Source organism: Phocoena phocoena, chromosome 4 (genome assembly GCF_963924675.1).
Source record: "Phocoena phocoena chromosome 4, mPhoPho1.1, whole genome shotgun sequence".
Classification (NCBI taxonomy): Eukaryota; Metazoa; Chordata; class Mammalia; order Artiodactyla; family Phocoenidae; genus Phocoena; species Phocoena phocoena.
The window spans coordinates 37,291,312-37,314,902 of record NC_089222.1 but is presented as its reverse complement, the minus strand read 5'-3'; the positions used below and the strand labels follow the sequence as shown (position 1 = coordinate 37,314,902).

Here is a 23,591-nt window from a genome sequence, read left to right as displayed (position 1 = left end):
CCCACCCAAGCCTAGTGACGAGCCCTCACAGTGTCGCCCGGGCTTCAAAGGTTGAACCGTGTTAACCTTAGGCGGTGGGGTCCGACCTAGCTGAATCCATCACGTGGCCGCAGGAGCCCAATGACCGAGACCCACGCTTTCCAGGCCGCCGCAGGCGCTCACAGAGCCGGAGCTTGCGCGACGCCCCGCCCCGGCCGCACGGTGCGCCCGCGTTAATCCTCCCATGAGGTCCCAGCCCCTGGGGCTGCGGGTTCCTACCGAGCATTGTTTCCGAACTTGGCCAGGAGACCGTTTCCAGATTGGCTTGCTCTGGAGGCGCGCTGAGGACTCATTTGAGACTAGGACTACTTCCTGAAGCGCGAGACAGGAAGTTATCTGGTATCTCTGTAGTCCCGTGGGGAAAGTACCGGCTTCCGCTTTGGTGACGGCTAGAGCAGGCGGTGGTTCGGCAGACTGGCTGTTTGGTCTCGCCGCAGCTAGGGGCCCGTTTCCATCGCAGCACCACGGCCCCCTCCTCCAGCCCAGACCCCGGCGAGGCTGCTCGGGGGGCTCCTTCAGGCTCCTTGACGCCACTCCAAGGGGCATCTACCTGGGCATCGCCTGGGCCTCCCGCCGGGGGACTGACTCCCGGCTTTAGCACTCAGGGCCGCAATAAGAGGTGCCCTTATCAACCCGCGCCCTGCCCCCCTCCCTGAGCCATCGAGACCCTGGTCCAGAGGGACAGCCTAGGACCTGGGACTAGACGGATCCAAGACGCTAAGCCCTGGCCTCCTACAGACGGGGCTCTGCATCGTCTCTGATATGTCACCCACCATCTCCCACAAGGATAGCAGTCGGCAACGACGGCCAGGGACTTTTAACCACTCTCTAGATATGAAGAGCGGTCCTCTGCCGCCGGGCGCCTGGGATGATAATTATCCGGAGTTGGTTGACGGGGAAGGGGACCAAGAAGCTTTTTTGCGGGATATCGGCGCTAGTGACTTCTCAAAACCCCCACGGAGCTGCCGGGCGGAATTAAGCAGCATTTTGCTGTTGCTCTTTCTTTACGTGCTTCAGGGCATTCCATTGGGCCTGGCGGGAAGCATCCCACTCATTTTACAGAGCAAAAACGTTAGCTATACAGATCAAGCTTTCTTCAGTTTTGTCTTTTGGCCCTTCAGTCTCAAATTGCTCTGGGCCCCGTTGGTTGATGCGGTTTACTTTAGGAACTTCGGTCGTCGCAAATCTTGGCTTGTCCCTACACAGTATATACTGGGACTCTTCATGATATATCTCTCCACTCAAGTGGACCATTTGCTCGGAAATACAGATGGCAGAACCCCCGATGTGGTTGCTCTCACTGTGACATTCTTTTTGTTTGAATTCCTGGCAGCTACTCAGGACATCGCTGTGGATGGTTGGGCGTTAACCATGTTATCCCGGGAAAACGTGGGTTATGCTTCTACTTGTAATTCAGTGGGCCAAACAGCCGGTTACTTTTTGGGCAATGTTTTGTTTTTGGCCCTTGAATCTGCCGACTTCTGTAACAAATATTTGCGGTTTCAACCTCAACCCAGGGGAATCGTTACTCTTTCAGGTAGTGTATTTAATTTATTATGCTGTTAGGTTTATTGTACGTTTATGAATCCTTTGGACAGTGTGTGTGGTGTTAGAAGGAACCATTATTTAATGTACTGGAAATCATTTTATGGGAGATAATCCGAGGTAAGTCTTCTGTTCTACTAAAATGAGCTTCAGCCAGAATGATTACATTAGAGCAATCATAATTGATCAGTATTCTGAACTGAGCAGGGGAAGGCAACCCAGTAAACATTGTTGTGTCATAGCAAACAAAACTCTGAGTCTAGGGATACCTTGGCACTTGCCTAATAATACTCAGATGCACATTTTTTAGAAGACTGACTAGTGTGAAGACATGAGCCCGGCCTTATTTCAGAATTTTCCTTTCGTCTTTTGTTAGACTGAGGTTTCTAGCTCCATGTTTTCTGGCCCATTTCTACCCCTACCCTTATACCAAGAGCCCTCATCTAGCCTTCTGGTGAATAGAACAGGGTTAATTCATTTAAACATTAATGAGCAGGCTAAGTGACAGGGTTCAAAGGGCCTCCTATGATTAAAGCCAAGTCCCGCCCACAAGAAGAACTTGCCAGTCAGGCTTGGCATTTGCTGTTGTTGAATTACAAGATTTCATGAAATGGGTAAGTAGAGTTCCAGAATGCACAAAACACCAGGTGAAAGTGCAATGAAGCAGCAAAGTACAGAAAGATACAAGACAGTACATGCAGTGTTCAAAGTGCCTGAAGCAGTCATTGTGGGGCCTGATTTTGGACAATGATGCTGAAAGAAAGGTTGTGACCAAATTAAAGGTTGTTGACCAAATTCTTTAGTTGCTGTAAGAGTTTAAAGTTTATCCCGTAGGAAATTGGGTGTAAATTCTACAGATTTCCCCCTCTTTCTGCATGAGCACAATACAAGGCCCGGTAAGGTTTTCTGGTTTTTTGTTTTGTTTTGTTTTGTTTTTTATCTTTCCTAACAACTGAGAAACAGTAAAATTACCAATATCAGGAATGACCAACACTGGGAATATAGTCGAATTCTTCATTCTGGTAGTGATGATCAATTTAGGTGACTGTCTCTTGAAGTTTAAACAGCTAAACTTTCTCTCATTTTCCTAGTACTAGGGGATTCCCAATAGGGTAAATGTCAGGGCAAGGTGTGTGGTGAGGGAAGTTTAAGGCCTATATCATAATATTCAGGGAAGGGAGGAAGGGATTCCCAACTGTATTACTGAAATCGTATACAGCCCCTCCACACCCCTACATCCTATAAGTGATCCCCTTTCTACCTCCTCAAACTGCCAGTGAGCCACTACTACTGATGAAATAATAGTTATACTTTTCCTCAGTTGGTTTACGGCCAAAAATGGTTGAGAGATATTGCTGTGCACCTAGACAGGTTTGTCTCTGAGTGTTCTGGGGTCCCACTCCTGCTATATGGATAATTCTCTGCTTACAAATACTTCATGAATGCATCGTTGCTTTTTTATGTGTCTTGCTTTTCCTTTTTTACTGGGACTGTTCATATCACCAAAAAGGGCTAATAGGATGATGTGTTACTTAACATGGGAAACTCTCAATAAATAAATCAAGATTGAAGAGACTATGGAAACTAAATTACTAAGTAAATTAGAGCTTTCTCACAAGTGTGATAAAAGAGTGATTAATAAAATATCATTCCAGAGAATGCCATTAACTGTTCCCCTATGGGAAGATCAAAATTGAGCCACTGGATTTTTATTTACACTGATTTATTATTTTGAATGGCTGTTTGTTCTGGAATTTGAACTTTGTTCTGCAGGAAATTGTAAAAATAGTTTACTTTTTAATAAGTTAAGAGTTGAAGAGTCCTGCATTTTCATTCTCCTTTGTATGACTGTACATATCACATTTATAGGTTTTTTTTGGAACTTAGTATAATTAAAGTAACCAGTGGCTTTGAGGAATTTAGAGAGCACAGAAAGAATCATGAAGGAAATACAGTTGCTTAGGTAATAAAAGAAGAGGCAAACACTGAGGCAGATGTTTACAAAATGAAATTTAAAAGAGGCATAATTATTTTTTAAAATTCTGAAATACGTTCTGTTATTAGCACTTTGTTTTGAGTTACAGATACACAGAGATAGAATATATTGAGAAAGAACAGTTTTTGCCATCTAGAAAGCAGTAATCTAAATAGTAAATTTAGAACAGGAAGGAGAGGATGAAAACACAGTCCCTTAGAAAGAAAACCCTGATTATGCTGAGATTGGCTTTTTGGTACCTTCAGGGATACAGAACAGTCCTTAACTCAGAGGTAGCCTTTTTTTGCTCCTGCCCCCTTGGTTTTCAAGGATCTTTAGTAGCAAAAAGAGATAACCTTTTAAGCTTCAAGCAATGTGAGAGTAACCCAGTAGGACACAGAGATTAGAACATAAAGTTTTATGCCTTGAAAAGATCATATATTTCAGTTCCTCATTCTTACTGATGAGGAAACTGATCAGGAAATTGTAACTGGCTAGTTAGAGGTAGAGATAGATATACCTACAGCCTAGGTTTCCTGACTCCTTATTTGGTGATTTTCCTCCATTTGGTAGGAAACTAGGAAAAACTTCAAAAAAAAAAAGCCTCAAAACCTGAATATAATATGTGCTGATTGGGCTTTTCTATAAGAGAAATCAGCACTGACCGCTGATGTCTAAAACGCATCAACATGCTCCCAGAATGCCAGATGCCCAGAAGTGACAGACTAAGGGTTTCTTGTTGTTGTGTTGTTATTTTGATTTTAAAGTGACCCATGTCATTCATTTACTCAGCATTGAATGCCTGTTTGGTACTGGTCATGTGATAGATGTTACAATTTGATGAATAAAACCTGGACATTCTCTGCTTGCAAGGAATTTATAGTCTATAGTGCAGGTTTGCAAACCAAAATGATGAGTTGGTGCAGAACTGTAGGTATCGGAGGGGACAGTGATGACCTGAAAAACTCATTCCCTTTTAAAGGCGGGTAGCTTCAACTCCAATAAATTGTTCTCTTGTGGCAGTAGGATCCCAGGATTGCTAGATATTATGAGTATTCAGGAGAAGCTGGAAATTCCCTTTTTATTTTCTCATTGTAAAAACATTTGCTAGAATCATAAAATATGTCCTTAGGCCAGATCCAGCCTGAGAACTGGTAGTCGAGGCCTGCTCCTCTGGAAGTAGTGGTAGGGACTTCCCTGGTGGTTCAGGGGTTAAGACTCAGTGCTTCCACTGCAGGAGCGCAGGTTCGATCCCTGGTCAGGGAACTAAGATCCCATATAACATGCATGGCATGGCCAAAAAACGGGGAAAAAAAATTAGAAGCAGTGGTAACAATAATGAATAGAAGTGATTGGCATGGGAGCAGTATATTTGGGTTTTGAGACAGGGAGCAGAATAGTCTGATAGTGGAGAAAAGGGCCAAACATATTAGAGCTATGAATCTGTTTATCTCTAGATAGGCCTGCACATATAGGAGTAAATCAGAGAAAAATGAAATGATGCTTTGAAAAAACAGATGCTCTAAGTATGAAGGTAATCAAACTGATGATAATAATAGTAAAAACATTATTTTTAAGACATTTATGCTTTGAGAGAGAGAGTGCTGAATTCTGACCACTAGACCACCAGGGAGACTCATGATATTCATGCTTTCAATTAGGAAGAAAGCAGGACCATTAATTCTGACTTAGTGACAAATTTCTTTGTCTTGCTTTCTGAAGCAGTACTCATTAATATATTTTACGTGACTAGAAATGCTATTTAGAATTTGGGCAGAACTAACTGACCCATTTCTAGATCAGTTATTCTTATATAGACTGTAATACATTCTTTAGCATCTAAATCTAGGCTTGAAACATTCCCTTACATTCTCAAAAGATAAAACTATAGAGATAGAAAACAGATCAGTAGTTGCTAGGGGTTGTAGATGAGAAGGTTACTAGAAATAAATAGCATGAAGGAGTTTTGGGGGTGTTGAAACTGTTCTGTAATGATTTGAATTTATGCATGTGTTAAAATTCATAGAACTGTACACCAAAAAATTGTTTTACTGTATAATTACTTAAGATTTCTAAAAATTTTTTAAAGGAATCCATTACCTTACAAGTTAATCCCTGGGTAAATATCATACACAGTATATGATATACAGTCCTTGAGTTTCACTCTATTTTTGCCTTGAATGGAACAAATTCATAAATCTGGTGGATCTCACATCTCAGTATAGACAAAGGAAGAAGTGAACTTCTTTTCAAATGTTAGGGCCCTAGTAGTAAAGTGAGATAGCTGGGAATACTGGGGCTACTAGATTCAGGAGAGATTAAATATTAAAAACTGGAGACCATACCCCAGAAAGAAGGTTTAAAGCCTTTTTCCTTTTTAAAACAAAGCAAAGGAGAAATGGTACTGTATGCTTTCCTTGTCCAGTAAAGAACTGTAGAATAGCTTTTGTGGATGGGGTGCATAAAAGCCAATTTACAAAATACACTGTAAACCAAAAAAGTATTTGATTTTATTTGGCATATGTCTTACTCTGAATTTCACTTCTAACTTTATTGAAATTTATTTGGAGGCCAATTGAATTAGCCTTTACTATGTAAATTTATCAACAAAACAGTCAGAACCTCACTAATTACAAACAGTCTCCTACTTTCATTTATAGTGTTCCTGAAAACTATAATTTAATTGGAGAAAGCAAAATAGACTTACCTAATACAAGATGTTTTCCTAGGAAATTAAAAATGAAATATAAGGACTTTACTGGTGGCACAGCAGTTAAGAATCCGCCAGCCAACACAGGGACACGGGTTCAAGCCCTGGTCCGGGAAGATCCCGCACGCCGTGGAGCAATTAAGCCCGTGCGCCACAACTACTGAGCCGCGCACCTAGAGTCCATGCCCCGAAACAAGAGAAGCCACCGCAATGAGAAGCCCGTGCACCGCAACGAAGAGTAGCCCCCACTCGCCGCAATTAGAGAAAGCCCTCACGCAGCAATGAAGATGCAACGCATCCAAAAATAAATAAATAAATTTATTTTTTTAAAAAATGAAAAATATAAAACCCCTGATTCCACCTGTTCTTTTAAATACAATTTTGGATAAATGTTGCATTTTATACATGTCCTTTTCATTCTTTTTATTATTTCATATTTTTTAATGTGGGGTTTTTATCTTACTATATCTATATATCTTAGTATAGGAGGTCACAAATACATATTTTTGTTTTTAATTTTTATTGGGGTATAGTCGATTTACAATGTTAGTTTTAGGTGTACAGCAAAGTTAATCTGTTATACATATATATATATCCACTCTTTTTTAGATTCTTTTCCCACATAGACCATGACAGTATTGAGTAGAATTCCCTGTGCTATACAGTAGGTTCTTATTAGTTATCTATTTTATATATAGAATTGTGTATGTGTCAATACAAGTATGTATTTTATATGTGAGTATGCATGCTGAAACATTTATTAAGGATGGGGTGCATATTCAAAAAGCAAGATGTTTGTTCCATTACAGAATTTCTATTTCTTGGTGTTATCTAAGAAAAATATTTTTAATTTAATTTCTTCCCTTTACTTTTATTTATTTATGGCTGCATTGGGTCTTCATTGCTGCATGTGGGGGCTACTCGTTGTGGTGTGCGGGCTTCTCATTGCGATGGCTTCTCTTGTTGCGGAGCACGGACTCTAGGCACGCTGGCTTCAGCAGTCGTGGCATGTGGGCTCAGTAGTTGTGGCTCGCGGTCTCTAGAGCGCAGCTTTAGTAATTGTGGTACACAGGCTTAGTTACTCCGCGGCATGTGGGAATCTTCCCAGACCGGGGATTGAACCCATGTCCCCTGCATTGGCAGGCTGATTCTTAACCACTGTGCCACCAGAGAAGTCCCTTCCCTTTACTTTTGAACACATGATAGCTGAAGTCCAATCATCATCAGTTAAGGCTACAGAATACATGATTCAAAACACCTACAGATTTCTTTCTTTTTAGATATTTTATATTGTCTTGTATTTGAGACCTACATTTCTTATTCCTAGTACAGTCGTAGAACTTTTGCATTCTTAAATTTCCCATTAGTTTTTAAAAACTTTATTTAAATAGTAATTATGGATTCACGGGAGGTTGCAGAGAAATGTTTAGAGAAGTCCATGCACCCTTCCCCTAGCATCCATTGTTAAAATCTTATTACATAACCATAGTACAATATCAAAACCAAGAAATTGACATTGGTACAATCCATAGAGCTTATTTAGATTTCACTAGTTATACATATATTCATTTATGTGTGCGTGTGTGTAGCTCTATGTAATTTTATCACGTGTAGCTTTATATAACCTCCACCACTACTATCAAAATACTCAACTGTACCATCACCACAAAACTCTTGTGTTGCCTCTTTACAGCTATACCCATTTCCTCTTCTCCATCCCTAATCCCTGGCAGCCACTCATCTGTTTTCCATCTTTATAATTATGTTATTTCAGAGATGTTACATAAATGAAATCATGCAGTATGTATCCTTTGGAGGTTGGCTCTTTTCACTCTGAATAACTTCTTTGAGGTTCATCCAAATTGTTGCATGGATCAGTGATTTGTTCAGTCTTATTGCTGAGAAATATTCCATTTGTTAGAAATACCACAGTATATTTTACCACTCATCCATTGAAGGCAATTTGAGTAGTTTCCAGTTTTTGGCTATTGCTATGTGAATATAAGTCTTCATTTCTTTCAGATAAATGCCCAAGAGTACAAATGCTTGTTTACGTTAAGTGCATTTTTACCTTCGAAAGAGACTGCCCAATTTTTTTCTGGAGTGGCTATGTCATTTTATCTTCCCACCAGCAATACGTGAGTGATCCAGTTTCTCTGCATCCTTGCCAGCATTTCATGTTACCATTATTTTTCATTTTAGCTATTCTGATGAACCCTGCCTCTTCGTGTGATAGTTTGGAATGCTCACTGTCAGCTGTTTTATAAAAGTCTGAATTCAGCTTTCAGCTTACAAAAAGTGATTTAGGGGTGTCAGGATGTAGGTTGTACAAAAGCTGAATGCAAGAACCTCCTATCATAGCATCAGAGTAGAGATAATGTCATACATGTTTAATTAAAATGGATTTTGTGCTTGGCTTGAACATATTTTAAAAAATGGAAAGAGTGATTCATTTCCATCTATTCAGTGATACAGGCCCCAGATTTAGCATGAGGTGGGAGCATTGAATCTATTGGCCTCTCAGCTTCAGTCTTGCATCCTGGGCTGAGTTTAAGTCTAGTGTTTTGGGACAACAGGGATCTTGCTAGTCAGACAGCTGCTTAATCTAGCGCTTGATTGAAGAAACCATTTCTTCTACCCCAGAGGAGAACCTGGCATTGTTGGAGTTAATGAAAAAGTATGTGATTTAAAGATGGCACCTTCCTAAGGGGTTAGGAAAACCAAACTCTTAGGAAGCTTTCAAAATTAGCTTTGTATTTAGTTAATTTTTGCATTGCATGCTGTCTTTCAAAAATCTAATCCCCAAATAAGATATGACTATATTGTATTATAATCAAAACAGAGTTTTCTGGGAGTGCTCCTCAGTATAGATATTTCGAGCAAATGTTTAAAAGGGAGAGATTTGTGACATAGAAGAAAATTCTGTTTCTTGCTAAGACTTACCTGGAGACCCAGGGCCAGATACATGGTATATCTATTTCAGTTTCTTCCATTGTGAAAGAGCAGTGGACTGATGATAGGTGTCTAAATTCCCTTCATGCTCTAACTTGTGAAGTAGAGAAAGCTGTACTGAAAGCAAGATGAAAGGAAGGCCTGAGGGTTATTTAGAACAGAAACTGAAAGTTTGTTTTCCTGTGACTTCTGAAGGACTAAAGTTCATTTCCATAGTGTGAGAGTTAGAGAGAGAACCTGTCCTGAGCCAAGGATGGTTGTATCAGACAGTGCTTCTTAATTTTTCTACCTCTTCTGATGGTGGAAGAGAATGAACCTGTACCACGAAGGGTCTGGGGGCTTGGTCCAAAGCCTTGAAAGCTTGAAATTTTTTTGAAATCTTATGTTTTATCTTTAAAATTCATGGAAATTTTGCCTTCTCTATAATATATGTTTTTCATGAAAATGTTTCTTTCTAAGTTATTGAGTAAATGAACTGTTTAGGAAGATGGACCATGTTTGATTTGCATACCCTATGGCATACCACCGTATGGGGAGATGGAGGTGGGGAGGGGGGAGTATAAGTAACCAGTTCAAAGAAGTATTCTTAAGTGTCTGTGTTGCAGACTTCTTGATTGGAACTACAAGAAGTACCTTTTTTCTCAGGTGTATCTGTTTAGTAGGAAGACAGCCTACTTGCAGTAGGTGTTTCTGAGCATCTGGGTAGTATAATGAAGAACATTCTTGTTTTAGAGTCAGATCTGAGTTTGAATCCCACCTCTGGCACTTCCTGGTTTGTGATTCTCTTTCACTGAGTATAAAACAGGAATAATAATGCTTGTCTTGGAGAGTGAGTCTGAAGGTTATTGCCCTGTCCTGTGTCTTGCTTTGGCGTAATAGGAGCTCAGGTGCTGGCTATTATATCCTTTTTATTACTGGTGCATTGTTACATGCTCTTAATTTTTGCACTCATTGGAGCATTAGGTAAGATCTAGTAGCCACTTCAGAATATTTAACTTGTCTTACAGGTCTTTGCACAAAATTGTGTGTAAGAAACTTGAACATCAGCTCTGACATCTTGATCATACATATATATGTCACAATGCTTTTGCAGATAAAATATATAAATCAGAATCAACCAGAATGTTAATAATGAAATATTTAGATTATTCTTGCTAATAATATCTTTTTAGTGGTTGGTATATCAGACTATGGTTGTTCTGTAGGATCCAAGCAGTATTAATAAACAATAGCCAATAGTCTAATAATAGTATTTATGGTAATGGCATTCATAAATCTTAATACATTTTCTGGCAGTGGTTAAGCCTCTCTTTCTGAGCCATTACTTCATTCTTCAGTCTCTGTGAGCAATGGAAAGCCTTTGAATGAGGGCTCTGAATGACCTATTGTCACTACTTTCTTCTTTCTTTCATACTGTTTTCTTACCCTCAAAGCACAAAGAAATTAGAAATAATCTTATCTGCAAACAATACTGAAACCTGTTTAACTTGTTCTTAATCTTTTTTCCCTTGGTACTGGTATCACGGAGTTTAAATTCAGATGAAGATTTTGTTCATTAAAATTGGGAGAATAGGGGCTTCCCTGGTGGCGCAGTGGCAGTGGTTGAGGGTCCGCCTGCCGATGCAGGGGACACGGATTTGTACCCCGGTCCGGGAGGATCCCACATGCCGCGGAGCGGCTGGGCCCGTGAGCCATGGCCGCTGAGCCTGCGCATCCGGAGCCTGTGCTCCGCGACGGGAGAGGCCACAACAGTGAGAGGCCCGCGTACGGCAAAAAAAAAAAAAAAAAAAAAAAGGGAGCATAGGGAATTCCCTGGCGGTCCAGTGGTTAGGACTCCGTGCTTCCACTGCAGGGGGCATGGGGTTTAATCCCTGGTCGGGGAGCTAAGATCCTGCAAGCCTTGTGGCACAGCCAAAAAAAAAAAAAAATGGGAGTGTATACTAAGCAAATTAAAAAATTTCTTTGCTGAAAGTAGTATATAACTGAAAACTTTTAATTTTCACTTAACGTTTTTTAAAAACTTATTATTCTTATTTATTTATTTTTGGCTCAGTAGTTGTGGCAGGTGGGCTTAGTCGCTCCACAACATGTGGGATCTTCCTGGACCAGGGCTCAAACCCATGTCCCCTGCGTTAGCAGGCGGAGTCTTAACCACTGCGCCATCAGGGAAGCCTCTTGTGCTGGTGCTGCCAGCATCATGACAGAGGATCATACTGAGTATCGCTAGCCTGGGAAAAGATCAAAATTCAAAGTACAGTTTCTACTGAATGCATATCGCTTTCACACCATCATAAAGTTGAAAAATCTCAAGTGAGACCTTCATAAGTTGGGGACCATCTGTATAAATTTCACATTATGGAGAAAAGAATTCACCTCAGAATACAAATTTCTGTATGTGTTTGAAGCAGTTTAGCTTCTTTAATTTGCAAAATTTGAATAGCAGAGCCTTGTTTTTGGTTAGGCTTGTGGAGACTACATAATTAGCCAATTCTAATAGATTCTTAATTCAACATTAATTTTAAAAAGTCTTTATATAGGCACTGTGAAATAATGGAAGGAGTATGAATCTCAAATTCAGAAGATTTAGGTTCAAGTTCTGCCTGTTAATAATTTGACCTTTGGCAAAGGTTTAAATATTCTGAGCTTTTCCTTGTCTCTGCATAGTATAATAATGCCTACTTTGCCTGTCTCACGTGTTTACTACAAAAATCAAATGAAATAACTTATAAGAAAGGAACATTTAAATACTAAGGTGAATTTGGTCTATGCATGAGGGAAGTTGATCTAAATGAATGATGCTGTCTGCCTCCATCGTAAGTGAGAGTTAAGCTGTAGTGACCCAGCACAGCAGCCGAGCAAGACTGAATACAGAGGAAACCCTGACTCAAGAATGGTAGACCTTTTTTTGGAAAAAGGTGACTAGGCTTCATGAACAGTCAGTTATGCTGCATGAGCAATAAAATAAAAAGCAAACCCATTTAAAACTGAATATGATTTTAGAATGTTAGAGCTAGAAAACATCTGGGATTTTCTAGGGAACTCCTCTTATTTTACAGATGAAGAAACTGAGGGTTATCCACTAAGTTTTGTTTTTTTTTAAATAAATTTTATTAGAATAATGAAAAATAATACATGCGGATAACCATAGGATACACACATAGGAATTTAAAGGTAAATTTTATACTTTTCAATATGAAACAAAGTACATATCTCATGGAGATATATTTCTAGAGATGCCATGAAACAATAGAGTAATAATCTTGAAAATGAAAAGTATCAGAACATAATATAGGAATTACTAAATAATAAAAAGGTTCAACTCCATTACATGTAGCATAAAATACAAATATTGGGGCTTCCCTGGTGGCGCAGTGGTTGAGAGTCTGCCTGCCGATGCAGGGGACGCGGGTTCGTGTCCCGGTCCGGGAAGATCCCACATGCCACAGAGCGGCTGGGCCCGTGAGCCATGGCCGCTGAGCCTGCACGTCCGGAGCCTGTGCTCCGCAATGGGAGAGGCCCCAACAGTGAGAGGCCCGCGTATCGCAAAAAAAAAAAAAAAAAAAACAGGTATTGGAGAAAGTTTTATAGAGACAAAATAAGATGCATTTCTTAGGGTGGTTAAGGAGACACAAGTTTTTGAAATCAGTTGTATGAGACACTGACTTAAAATGTAATATCAGGCAATGTAACCTCTCAGCCTTCTTCTTCATCTGAAGATTGGGGCTAGTAATAACTTCCCCTGTTGTACTATCGTAGTAAAGGAAATGATACATGTAAGATTCTTAGCACATTTATGGCACGTGGTATGCACTCAAGAAATGGTGCCTCTATTATTACTATTATTTTTAGCTGTTATGCAGAATCTTCCAGGACATTATTCACTCCCTCCGCTTAATTTGTTTGCAATGTGGGCTAACGGCCCAGGCATCTTTCACTGAAACAACCCAAATAGTGCTCTTCATGTGTCTTTTTTGTGCATCTACAAGTACAAGAAAATTACTTATGTATCATAGTATTGAAAGAGAAGGTTATTCTTAAACAGATTAAAAACAAAGTTTAAAAACAAAAGGCAGAAAATCTAATGTAAATGATCATCTGTTTGTTGTTTAAGTTGTCAAAATTTAATAAAGAACTGAAATGGTTTAAGTGCTTAAGAAGTATGACTTAAGATGGATCTTATGGGATATGAAAATCATCTCCTGCCCTTAAGCAGTTTCCTTGAATAAAGTGACACAGCAGGTGTCACAGTTTGGTAACTTTTATTTCATTCAATCCACTAAACCCTTTCCTTGTTAAGTATCACTGTCTATGTAATGTATGTTTAACAGAGACAGGACTGTCTTATTCATCTGCTGTGCCTCATCTGGTGCCTTGAACATGACAAGCCCTATGTGTTCATTTTTTTTTTTTTAACATTTTAGTTGAGGAAAAGTTGTGTACAGAATTATTTAGTATCAATGAAGACATGCTATTTCAAAGGTTAATTATAGATTTAAAACATTTTTAATTTCAGACTTCCTTTTCTTCTGGGGAACTATATTTTTGATAACAACAACTTTAGTTGCCCTTCTGAAAAAAGAAAACAAAGAAGTATCAGTAGGAAAAGAAGAAACCCAAGGGATCACAGATACTTACAAGCTGCTTTTTGCAATTATAAAAATGCCTGCAGTTCTGACATTTTGCCTTCTGATTCTAACTGCAAAGGTAAGAGATTTATAAAGCAAATTCCCCATTCTGTTACAATTAACAATATCATGGAATACTTCTGTTGCCTTTTCGTAAGTCCCTTTCCAGTAATATTAGAATTTAACAATAAAAACTAATATACTTTGTTTACTAAATGTGTTTTAAAAGGTGTGATGATATCAAATCGAACATAACTTCAAAGTAAGCTAAATGTCTTAAGATCTTGAAAAAAATTATGCCAATTTGAAGTACTTCTAATAAATGTGAGTTTTTAAATGAATGATATTAATGCTTGGAATGGAAATGAATACCTTAAAAAAATAATAGCTCTACTATTAGAATGAGTATATACCTAATGTCAAAGGTATTAAAATTATTTACTTAGAATGTAATTTACAAAGATATGGAAACGTATGATTATTAGAAGTCCATTTAAAAATCAGTTGGATTATTTTAAAATGTTAGAAGGAAATATACTATCAAATAAAGGGGGGTTTTGGTGACTTTTTAAGAATTCTGTATGTTTTCTGTATTAAGATGTCTTAATTTGATAGTTCTAAAACATTTTAAAGAGATTATGTTAGAAGAAAGGTAAGTATATTTTGTTATAGTGAACTATTGCTAGTATTGGAATTAATATCCTAAAATATAAAATCAGTTATAGGATTTTCATATTATATTTAAACCTATCAACATAAACACTTTCACAGCTATCTTTTGATAACCCTAAAGTAAAAATTACAGCCTCATTGTTTTGAAGTACTGAGTTTTTCCTCCTCTCTAAGGATAAGGAGGGTTACATTTTTAGGAAATGTTAGGAAGGTTTAAACTTAAGGTTCAACTTTAGAAATGCTAAAAGTTTCAAGGAAAATAATAGTATTATCTAACTATACCGTTGAGAGATAACCATTGATAACATTTTTGGTATATTTCCCTCCAGCCTCCTTTTTTCCCCTATGTATGTATGTGTGTGCATGCACATGTGTGTACATAAACTTGACATATATAATTAATGCATTAATTATAATTAAGAATTAATATTAATATATTTATATACACACAAATACTTTAAAAGTGGAATTGAATCATACTGTGTATAATTTTTTATTTTGTCATTGTCTTATTCCATATTCCTGTATCATTAAATAATATTTTATAATATACTTTTTAATAGCTATAAATTGTCACAGTATATAAATTTGCCATAATGCACTCATTTTTCTATTGTTGTATATTTAATTTGCCATGTGTTTTAATTATAAAAATGCACTAGTGAATATTTTTGTGTGTAACTCTTTGGTGTTCTGAATATTTCCTTCCAATAGATTCTTAAGTGAGCAATTAACAGATCAGTGAATATGATTGTTAAATTGCTTTTTAAAAGATTTTAATAATAAATTATACTGTCACCAGCAATGTATAAAGAGTTGCTTCAAATACAGAGTCTAGAATCCCATGTTCCCCCTGTAGAGTAAACCTCACCAAAAGTAACATCTCTCCTAACTTTTAACACCATAGATTAGTTTTCCCTGCTTTTGAGTTTTATATAAATGGAATATCCAGTATGTATTCTTATGTCTAGCTGTTGTGCTCTTTCACTCAACATCATATTTGTATAATTTATCCATATTGTTATTTATAGCAATAGTTTGTTCATCTCATTGCTTATGATATTCCATTGTATGAATATGCCACAATTTATCCATTCTATCAACAAATGTTTAGGTTATTTCTACTTTTGGACTATTATTAATAGTGCTTCTATGAACTTTCATGTAAATTACTTTTGGGGAACATAGGTGAACATTTCTGATGGGTAAATACCTGGGATTAGAATTGCTGGTCATTAAGAAAAGCATAGTATATACTGCCAAACAGTTTTCCAAAGTCATTGTTCCAGTTTTCTTTACCACCAGCACTGTAAGGGAGTTCTAATCACTACGCAGCCTTGAAACCACATGTATTGTCTTTTCAATTTTAGCCTTTCTGGTGGGTGTGTAGTGGCATCTCATTATAGTTATAATTTGCATTTCCCTGATGACTAAAGAAGTTGAGCATCTTCTCGTATGATTATTGGCCATTTGAATATCCAGAGTTACCCTTTTCTTTAAATTTGTAGAAGTTTTATTTTTTATATATCCTGGATATGAGTTTTTTTATTAGATATGCGTATTACAAATATCTCCTGTACCACTTTTAAGACAGAGTAAATGTTGAAGTCGGTTTGTATATCTAATGTTTACAAAGAGAATCTGTTAAGTATAAGTGAAATTCTTTTCTGGACTTAAATGAAATATCTCTGACCTTTAATTTTTTATGTGAAATTTGCTTTTTGGCTCCATTCCGAGAAGTTAAAGTATTTAAAAGTATTTAAAGTAATATTTATCATTAAAAAAATTTTTTTATTTGTATATTTTCACACTTACTGAAAATTTACTTGTATAGTTGAAAGAATGTCCATATATGTTTATCTAAATTCTGTGATTTTTAACATTTAGCTCCACTTTCTTTATTCTGTTAATTGTGCTATTTTACATATTTCTTATGAAGTATTTGAGAGTAGTTTGTACATATCATGTCCCTTTATCTGTAAATACCTTAAGTATGTATCTCCTAAAAACAAGTACTTTCTCTTACAAAGCCACAACTTAATAAAAAATTAGGAAATTTCAATTGATATAGTACTATTTTCTAATCACAGTGCATATCCAGATTTCACCAGTTGTCCCCAGAGCAGCCTTTATAACTTTATTTGTTCCTGGTCAGGGATCCAGTTCAGGATCACACATTGCATTTAGTTAGTATGAGCCTTTCTTTGTCCTTCACGACCTGGACACTTTTTTAAAAAAATTTTATTATTTTATTTTATTGGCATATAGTTGATTTACAATGTTTTGTTTCAGATGTACAGCAGAGTGATTCAGTTATACATATACAATATATTTATTCTTTTTTAGATTCTTTTCTCATATAGGTTATCACAGAATATTGAGTAGAGTTCCCTGTGCTATGTAATAGGTCCTTGTTGGTTATCTACCTTATACATAGTAGTATGTGGTGACCTGGACACTTTTAAAGAAGACAGACCAGTTATTCTGTAGAATGGCCTTCCATTTATGTTTGTCTAATGTTTCTTCATGTTTAGGTTCGTGCTGTGTATTTATGTCAGAAATATCATAGAAATAATACTGTGACATCTTCAGGGAATTATATCAGGAGCCATATCATGTCCCTTTATCCATTAAATATTGTTGTTAACCTTGATTACCTTGTTAATCCATTGCAAAGTTACTATTTTTCCTTTTGTAATTAAAAACTAATTTGTGGGGAAATACTTTGAGACTATCTAAATATCTTATTTCACCTCAAACTTTTACCCACTACTTTTAGCATTCTTATTTGTTTTTGTTGTTTTTAAGAATTAATTTAACTATACCTTTTCTTACCCCTCATTTAACTCAACCTCTTAGATATAATGTTTTCTCAGAATTATTTTTGAAAAGCTAGGTGACTTTTTGGAAATTTTGTTGTCAGTCAGAAATCATCAAAAATGTGTATGGTTTGTGGCAATGATGCTTCATTTTAACCAGATTTATTTGGAGTCAAAGGCTTTTCTTTTAAACTTAAAATATACAAATCAGTAGGTTTGGACTTGGACTCTGTTTATTGTAAGATATAGAACTTTTTGAAATGGAAATTTAGTTGTAATTAAAATTACAGTTCCTAAGAGTGCTGAATTTTCACTTGTTTTTACTTCATATTGTTAGTAGACCATAAGGGCAAAGTGTGCCTCCGTAACTTGATTGCTGTACCAGATATAATAATATGATACTTACTTGTAACTGGCATGGGTCAATAATGAGACTGAGGTTCTTAAATTACTTACATATGCTTGGAGGAAAATATTTCATAAGTCACAAATTAAAATATTTTTTTGTTTTTATATTGCAGATTGGTTTTTCAGCAGCAGATGCAGTAACAGGACTGAAATTGGTAGAAGAGGGAGTACCCAAAGAACATTTAGCCTTATTGGCAGTTCCAATGGTTCCTTTGCAAATAATATTGCCTCTGATTATCAGCAAATATACTGCAGGTCCCCAGCCACTAAACATATTTTACAAAGCCATGCCCTACAGGTAAAAATGAAATGAAACCTTACTAAATAAGAGAGGTTAAATAAGGAGCGGTTATCAGTATCACTAATATCTGTGTATAGAGTATATATGGAAAAAGGCTTGAAAAACATCTTTAACTTCAGTATCATTTATATGCACTTTTATCTCTTTTTAACTTCCTAACAGGTTTTAGATACAGGCTTCTTTCATATGGTAGGCACACAGATTTCTGTTTTTGTTATTGTTTTTTAACCTAAAATGGAGGTCAGCTCCACCTTTCTTTCTTTTTCTATAGATTATTGCTTGGATTAGAATATGCTCTACTGGTCTGGTGGACTCCTAAAGTAGAACATCAAGGGGGATTCCCTATATATTACTATATTATAGTGCTGCTCAGTTATGCGTTACATCAGGTAAGCTTGCCATGGTTTTTCCCAGGAAGTAAACTGTCCTATGTAAAATAAAGAAGAAGTTCTTCTACAATTGCCTTAAAATGATGATAATAAATTTTAAGATTTAAGCATGAATCTGTTTCTGAAGAAATTATTTGACAGTGGACTTTAAACCTTGTGGATTTTATTTTTTATATTTTTATTTTTTGGATTTTATTTTAATGAGTTTTATTCATAGAAAGTTTCTTCTTCATTCATTTCATTTTTTTTCTTTTGTTCATTCAACAGATATTTGTTACATTTCAGAATTTATCCCAAAGTTAATTAAGAATTCTACCCTTGCTAAGTATCCCTAGATTTGGGATTCTTTCCTTCTTCTAGTCCCAATATTTTCTTTTTTCTGAAAGTATTGAGAAATAATGACAGCTTCTAGATTATACGTCCCAGGTTTTTGGTTTAGATTCTGTATTAAATTTTTCTTTCTTTCTTTTCCTTTCTTTCTTCCTTTCTTTCTTTCTTCTTTCCTTCCTTTCTTTCTTTCTTTCTCTCTCTTTCTTTCTTTCTTCTTTTTTCCTTTCTTTCTTCCTTCCTTCCTTTCTCTTTCTTTCTTTCTTTCTTTCTTTCTTTCTTTCTTTCTTTCTTTCTTTCTCTTTCTCTCTTTCTTTCCTTCCTTTCCTTTCCTTTCTTTCTTCCCTCCATGACCTGGGATTGAACCCAGGCCCTTGGCAGGAAAGCATGGAGTCTTAACCACTGGACCACCAGGGAATTCCCTGTATTAAAAATTATGACTTACTCTTTGTGGTTTTGGAAGCTGGGTGTTAATCTGCTTTTTTTTTCTTTATTAAATGTTTGTAATCCCCAAAAGAACTGATCTCCACTTTTCCATAGTCTCACCCAAGCTGCTGTTGCAGAATGGGTTTTTCTTTCCCTGGGAATAAATGGTTCAAATAAATGGCAGATGCCCAGTAGTAACCTTTGGGACTCAGTTGCAGTTATTGCTAATGTGTGTTTCAGATTCACTTTGGATCTATAGTACCTAGTTTAAACTCTTTGAAAATTATGTTTACCAACTCCTCACTGTTTTTAACTGAAACCTAAAAATATGACTACCAGTTAACCTCAGTAATTTTTTGCATACATTTATATCATTTAGGTGAATTCTGTAGTGGATCATGTCTGACTAGCTGTATGTAAAAACATTGAGGCTAAGGTGTCAAATATAATTTTTTTTCTGTTTTGCACATAGTTAATGCTATGTGCCAAATTGAAGCTAAGAGAAGTAGTTTAGCTTAGTAATGCTTCACTTCTTGAGTAAGTAAAGAAAAATGTGAGGCAGTTGTCCAAAAATCATTTGTTTGGCTTTGGATTTCATTAGAGAATTTTCCAAAGTGTAGTCATCGAAACTCAGAAAACCAGATGCTTTGTGGTAAAAATATTACAAGGCCAAGTAAATTTGAGAAATGATACATGACATAACCCCTCTTTATGTAGCATCTTAATCATTCCTTCAGCAAATATTAAGTGAATACACCTATTCCATGCCAGGAACCATTGTAAGTACTAAAATAAAACAGTGAATAAATCATGCCAGAATCCCTGCCCTTAAGTATATATTCTAAAGGCTTTCAGGAGGCCTACAGTATAATTTTGTGTAACTTAGTGTTTCTCAGTCTTATTTGACTTTGGAACTCCTTTTTCTATGAACATCCCATGGAACAGTATTCAAAGGAATTCTATTTTAGAAACATGGGTTGTTTTCATGTTCCTAAATGAAGGGTTAATTCTTGCCTCTCAAGGAGTTTTTTCTCTTTAGTTTGTCACATAAATTTTGAATTATATATAAGAAAATTATATACATATAATTATATATTCATATTCCCTTTGAATATTTGAGTGCTTATATGTATAATATATACTATACACACATATGATATATTTAGGTATAGTATAAATATAGTGTTTGGCTTATTACTATATGGATCTTTCAATACTACCTCATCTGTCATTCTCAGTTGAGCCTTCCTTGACTACTTGTGATAAAATTAATCTCCCATATATTTAAGCTCTGATAGCACAATGTGTGTACTTCTTTTTTCAATACTTACCACATTTCATCATAATTATTTATTCCCTATTTTCCCAGCTTAGAATAAATTCTTCAAGGGCACAGAGGGACTGTGTCTTATTCATCTTTGTATTGCCATGACCAGACGTTAAAGCCTGGCTTGTAGTAGGTGCTCAATAAATGTTTGTTGATTGAGTTTAATAAGAGTCATGAAAATTAATTTTCTGGTTTATGCTTTCAATGTTCTTAATTTAGACCATAGCTTTTTAGAGTCTAATTGTACTGAAGATGTTTTACATTTTCCCTGTAGGTTACATTGTATAGCATGTATGTTTCCATAATGGCTTTCAATGCGAAGGTTAGTGATCCACTTATTGGCGGAACATATATGACCCTTTTAAATACTGTGTCCAACCTGGGAGGAAACTGGCCTTCTACAGTAGCTCTTTGGCTGGTAGATCCCCTCACAGTGAAAGAGTGTGTAGGAGCATCAAACCAGAATTGCCGAACACATGATGCTGTTGAGGTAAGTATGTTGCAATTTTAGATAATGTTAAGGTAATATTAAGATCTTAATTTCCTCGTTTTTGCCTCTAGAAGTACTACATCTTTTTAAAATCGTACCTGCCCATAGTTTCTAATAGCTTTTTCTTTCCCATCATAACTGAGGGTATAAACACACTCACATCAGTAAGTGAAGCTCACTTGAAGTTGCTTCTCAGCAAGGGAGGAGCAGTCTCTCTCTCCTTCACCTTGTGTACCATTGTCCTTATACACTAGGCATTTAATAAATGCATGATTAATAGCTAAGGTATATAATGATATAAGAAGGAGAGTTCCATTGGCTATTCATATAACAAATGGTGGTAAAACTGAATGGTTAGTAGTTTGTTGATAAATTTTTTCAAAGTAACAATAACCCACTTCTAGAGTAAATTCCTTGGAAATTTCCTCACATTTCCAAATATGAAAAGCTATATCTTGAAAATGAATATTGTTTACAGCAAGAGCTGAAAATTCTTTTTAATACTGTTAGTAGCATTAGAGAGATTAAGATGCATTAACTTGTGGTTTTGTCACTTGGAGTGAATTAAATGTTTTAACAAAAGTATATTTTGATTAATCCTTTAAATAACAAAGTAGAAACATGTAAATTGCTGAATACTTCCATTTTGAAATTGTGGGGTATTTATTGATATTATAATTTTATTTTTACAGCTTTGCAAAAAACTCGGTGGCTCATGTGTTACAGCACTGGATGGTTATTATGTGGAGTCCATTATTTGTGTTTTTATTGGATTTGGTTGGTGGTTCTGTCTTGGTCCAAAACTTAAAAAGTTACAGGATGAAGGACCATCTTCATGGAAGTGCAAAAGAAGCAAGTAATGCATTCACTACTGGACATTCTAGAAAGGTAACTCTAGTTTAGTTTTAACTCAGAGAGTTATGATAATCAGTGTACAGGAGTATAAAGTATTATTTTAAACAGGAAATTATTAATATAAAATGTCAAATGGTTAAAAATATAGGGACCTCTCTGTATATTTAAATATACTTTTCCTTGTCAATGTATTTAAAGTTTACTTAAGGTCAGGAAATTCGTATTAAAACAACTTTTCTGATCTTGTTATTTGATTTATGTCTTTTTAATTTACTGACCAAAGCATGTTTTAACCTGCAATGCAGTAGTCATGGGTGGTAACCATGCAGCAAGTATTGTTATCAGTACCTATCATTGAGCTATATTAAAATGTTTGGTAAAATATATTAAATGGAACAGAGCTTGATATTCAGGTACTAACTACAACTAGTTTGGCCTTGTTGGCAGTTAAATCTTATTTTGAATTGTAAATTGGTTGAATTTGTTGTGGAATTTGTTGAGAAGAGAATGTAAACTACTGAAAAACCATTTTAGTTTTAATTTTTCTGACCATAACCACATTGTGCTAATGAATCTGTGTTAAAAAGACTATTTTAAATGTATTTCCTGCTTTTGTAAGCATTAAAGACTTATAGGAAGATTATTCAAACTATTTTTTATAAAATGAAAGCTATGACTTTTATTGGTTCCCCTCCCCCTTCCCCCTTTTGGAAGATATTTTGATTCCTTGTTAATTTTACCGTAAAGCTTACATATGGTTTTTTGTCATAAGTGCTTCATGGCACATGGACAGCTCACAAGTGGTTCAAATTTAATGTTGTATGTATGTTCATGGCAAAGTTTTGAAAATAAAAATTAAACATTTTTCTTAAAGTAGTCTTCTTTTTATTATTGAGAGAAAAACAGTAAAACTTACTGATTAAGAAAAATTTAAATGAATAGTGTAATTTTAGAAACTGTTTTGAAGACAGAGACAAAGACATTTTGTGCTTTGACAAATAATGTGTTGGAAAAAGATTTCTTAATTAAGCACTGTACTAATGAGAAAAGCTCTCACAATTATACCGAATCAGGTACTATGTTTCCTCTTATTAAAACACAACCTTCTGTTTGTAAACTGTAGTTTCTAGTGGGGAATTGCTATCCCAGGAGAATTAAGCTTTTGAGTACTTTAGCAATTTCCAACATATTATGTGTACCTGGTAATAAGGTTCTTTGCATATTTTGTATTGTATGGTACTCGGACTCTTTAGAGATTACATAAAGCCTTCAAAAGTTAGAGAAAAAGAGATATTAAATTGACTCTTATTTTTTTTTAACATCTTTATTGGAGTATAATTGCTTTACAATGGTGTATTAGTTTCTGCTTTATAACAAAAGTGAATCAGTTATACATATGTCCCCATATCAGTTGACTCTTATTTAATAATTATTATCTTTGTGGGAAAATACATACTAATGTTTGATTTTGTTAATTTTATAACATAGGTTGAATTTTAGAGTGGGGTTTTTATAAGTAATGGAGGATAAAATGGGTGGGAGAAAATGGCACTCAGCATCTGAAGAAAGATAGAGGCAGTGGCTTCTAGAACTCATGCATTGCCATTGGAAAGCCTGTGTTGGGCATCACTGTCAGATCCTGAAGAATCACCTGGAAAATCGTCCTAGAGACATCCCAAACCATAGACTACAGTACTTTGTCACGTGTGTTGTCCTTTGTCATGTATTATA

General features: G+C 36.0%; 1 protein-coding gene across 1 annotated transcript; it reads left to right on the top strand.

Annotated features, from left to right (window-relative positions):
- Window positions 1-366: 366 nt before the first annotated feature.
- On the top strand, window positions 367-22,730 carry SLC33A1 (solute carrier family 33 member 1). Its single transcript, XM_065876310.1, has 6 exons — window positions 367-1,576; window positions 13,735-13,925; window positions 17,859-18,043; window positions 18,318-18,435; window positions 20,790-21,005; window positions 21,698-22,730. The coding sequence occupies exons 1-6, from the start codon at window positions 802-804 to the stop codon at window positions 21,863-21,865; spliced, it is 1,653 nt and encodes a 550-aa protein (XP_065732382.1). The 5' UTR covers window positions 367-801; the 3' UTR covers window positions 21,866-22,730.
- Window positions 22,731-23,591: the final 861 nt, after the last annotated feature.

What these genes read in the sequence shown, in the direction of transcription:
- SLC33A1 (XM_065876310.1), top strand. Translation starts at nt 802, where the DNA reads ATGTCACCCACCATCTCCCACAAGGATAGCAGTCGGCAACGACGGCCA. An exon ending in TACAAAGCCATGCCCTACAG is followed by an intron (nt 18,044 to 18,317) that starts GTAAAAATGAAA and finishes CTTTTTCTATAG; the next exon opens with ATTATTGCTTGGATTAGAAT. An exon ending in GAACACATGATGCTGTTGAG is followed by an intron (nt 21,006 to 21,697) that starts GTAAGTATGTTG and finishes TTATTTTTACAG; the next exon opens with CTTTGCAAAAAACTCGGTGG.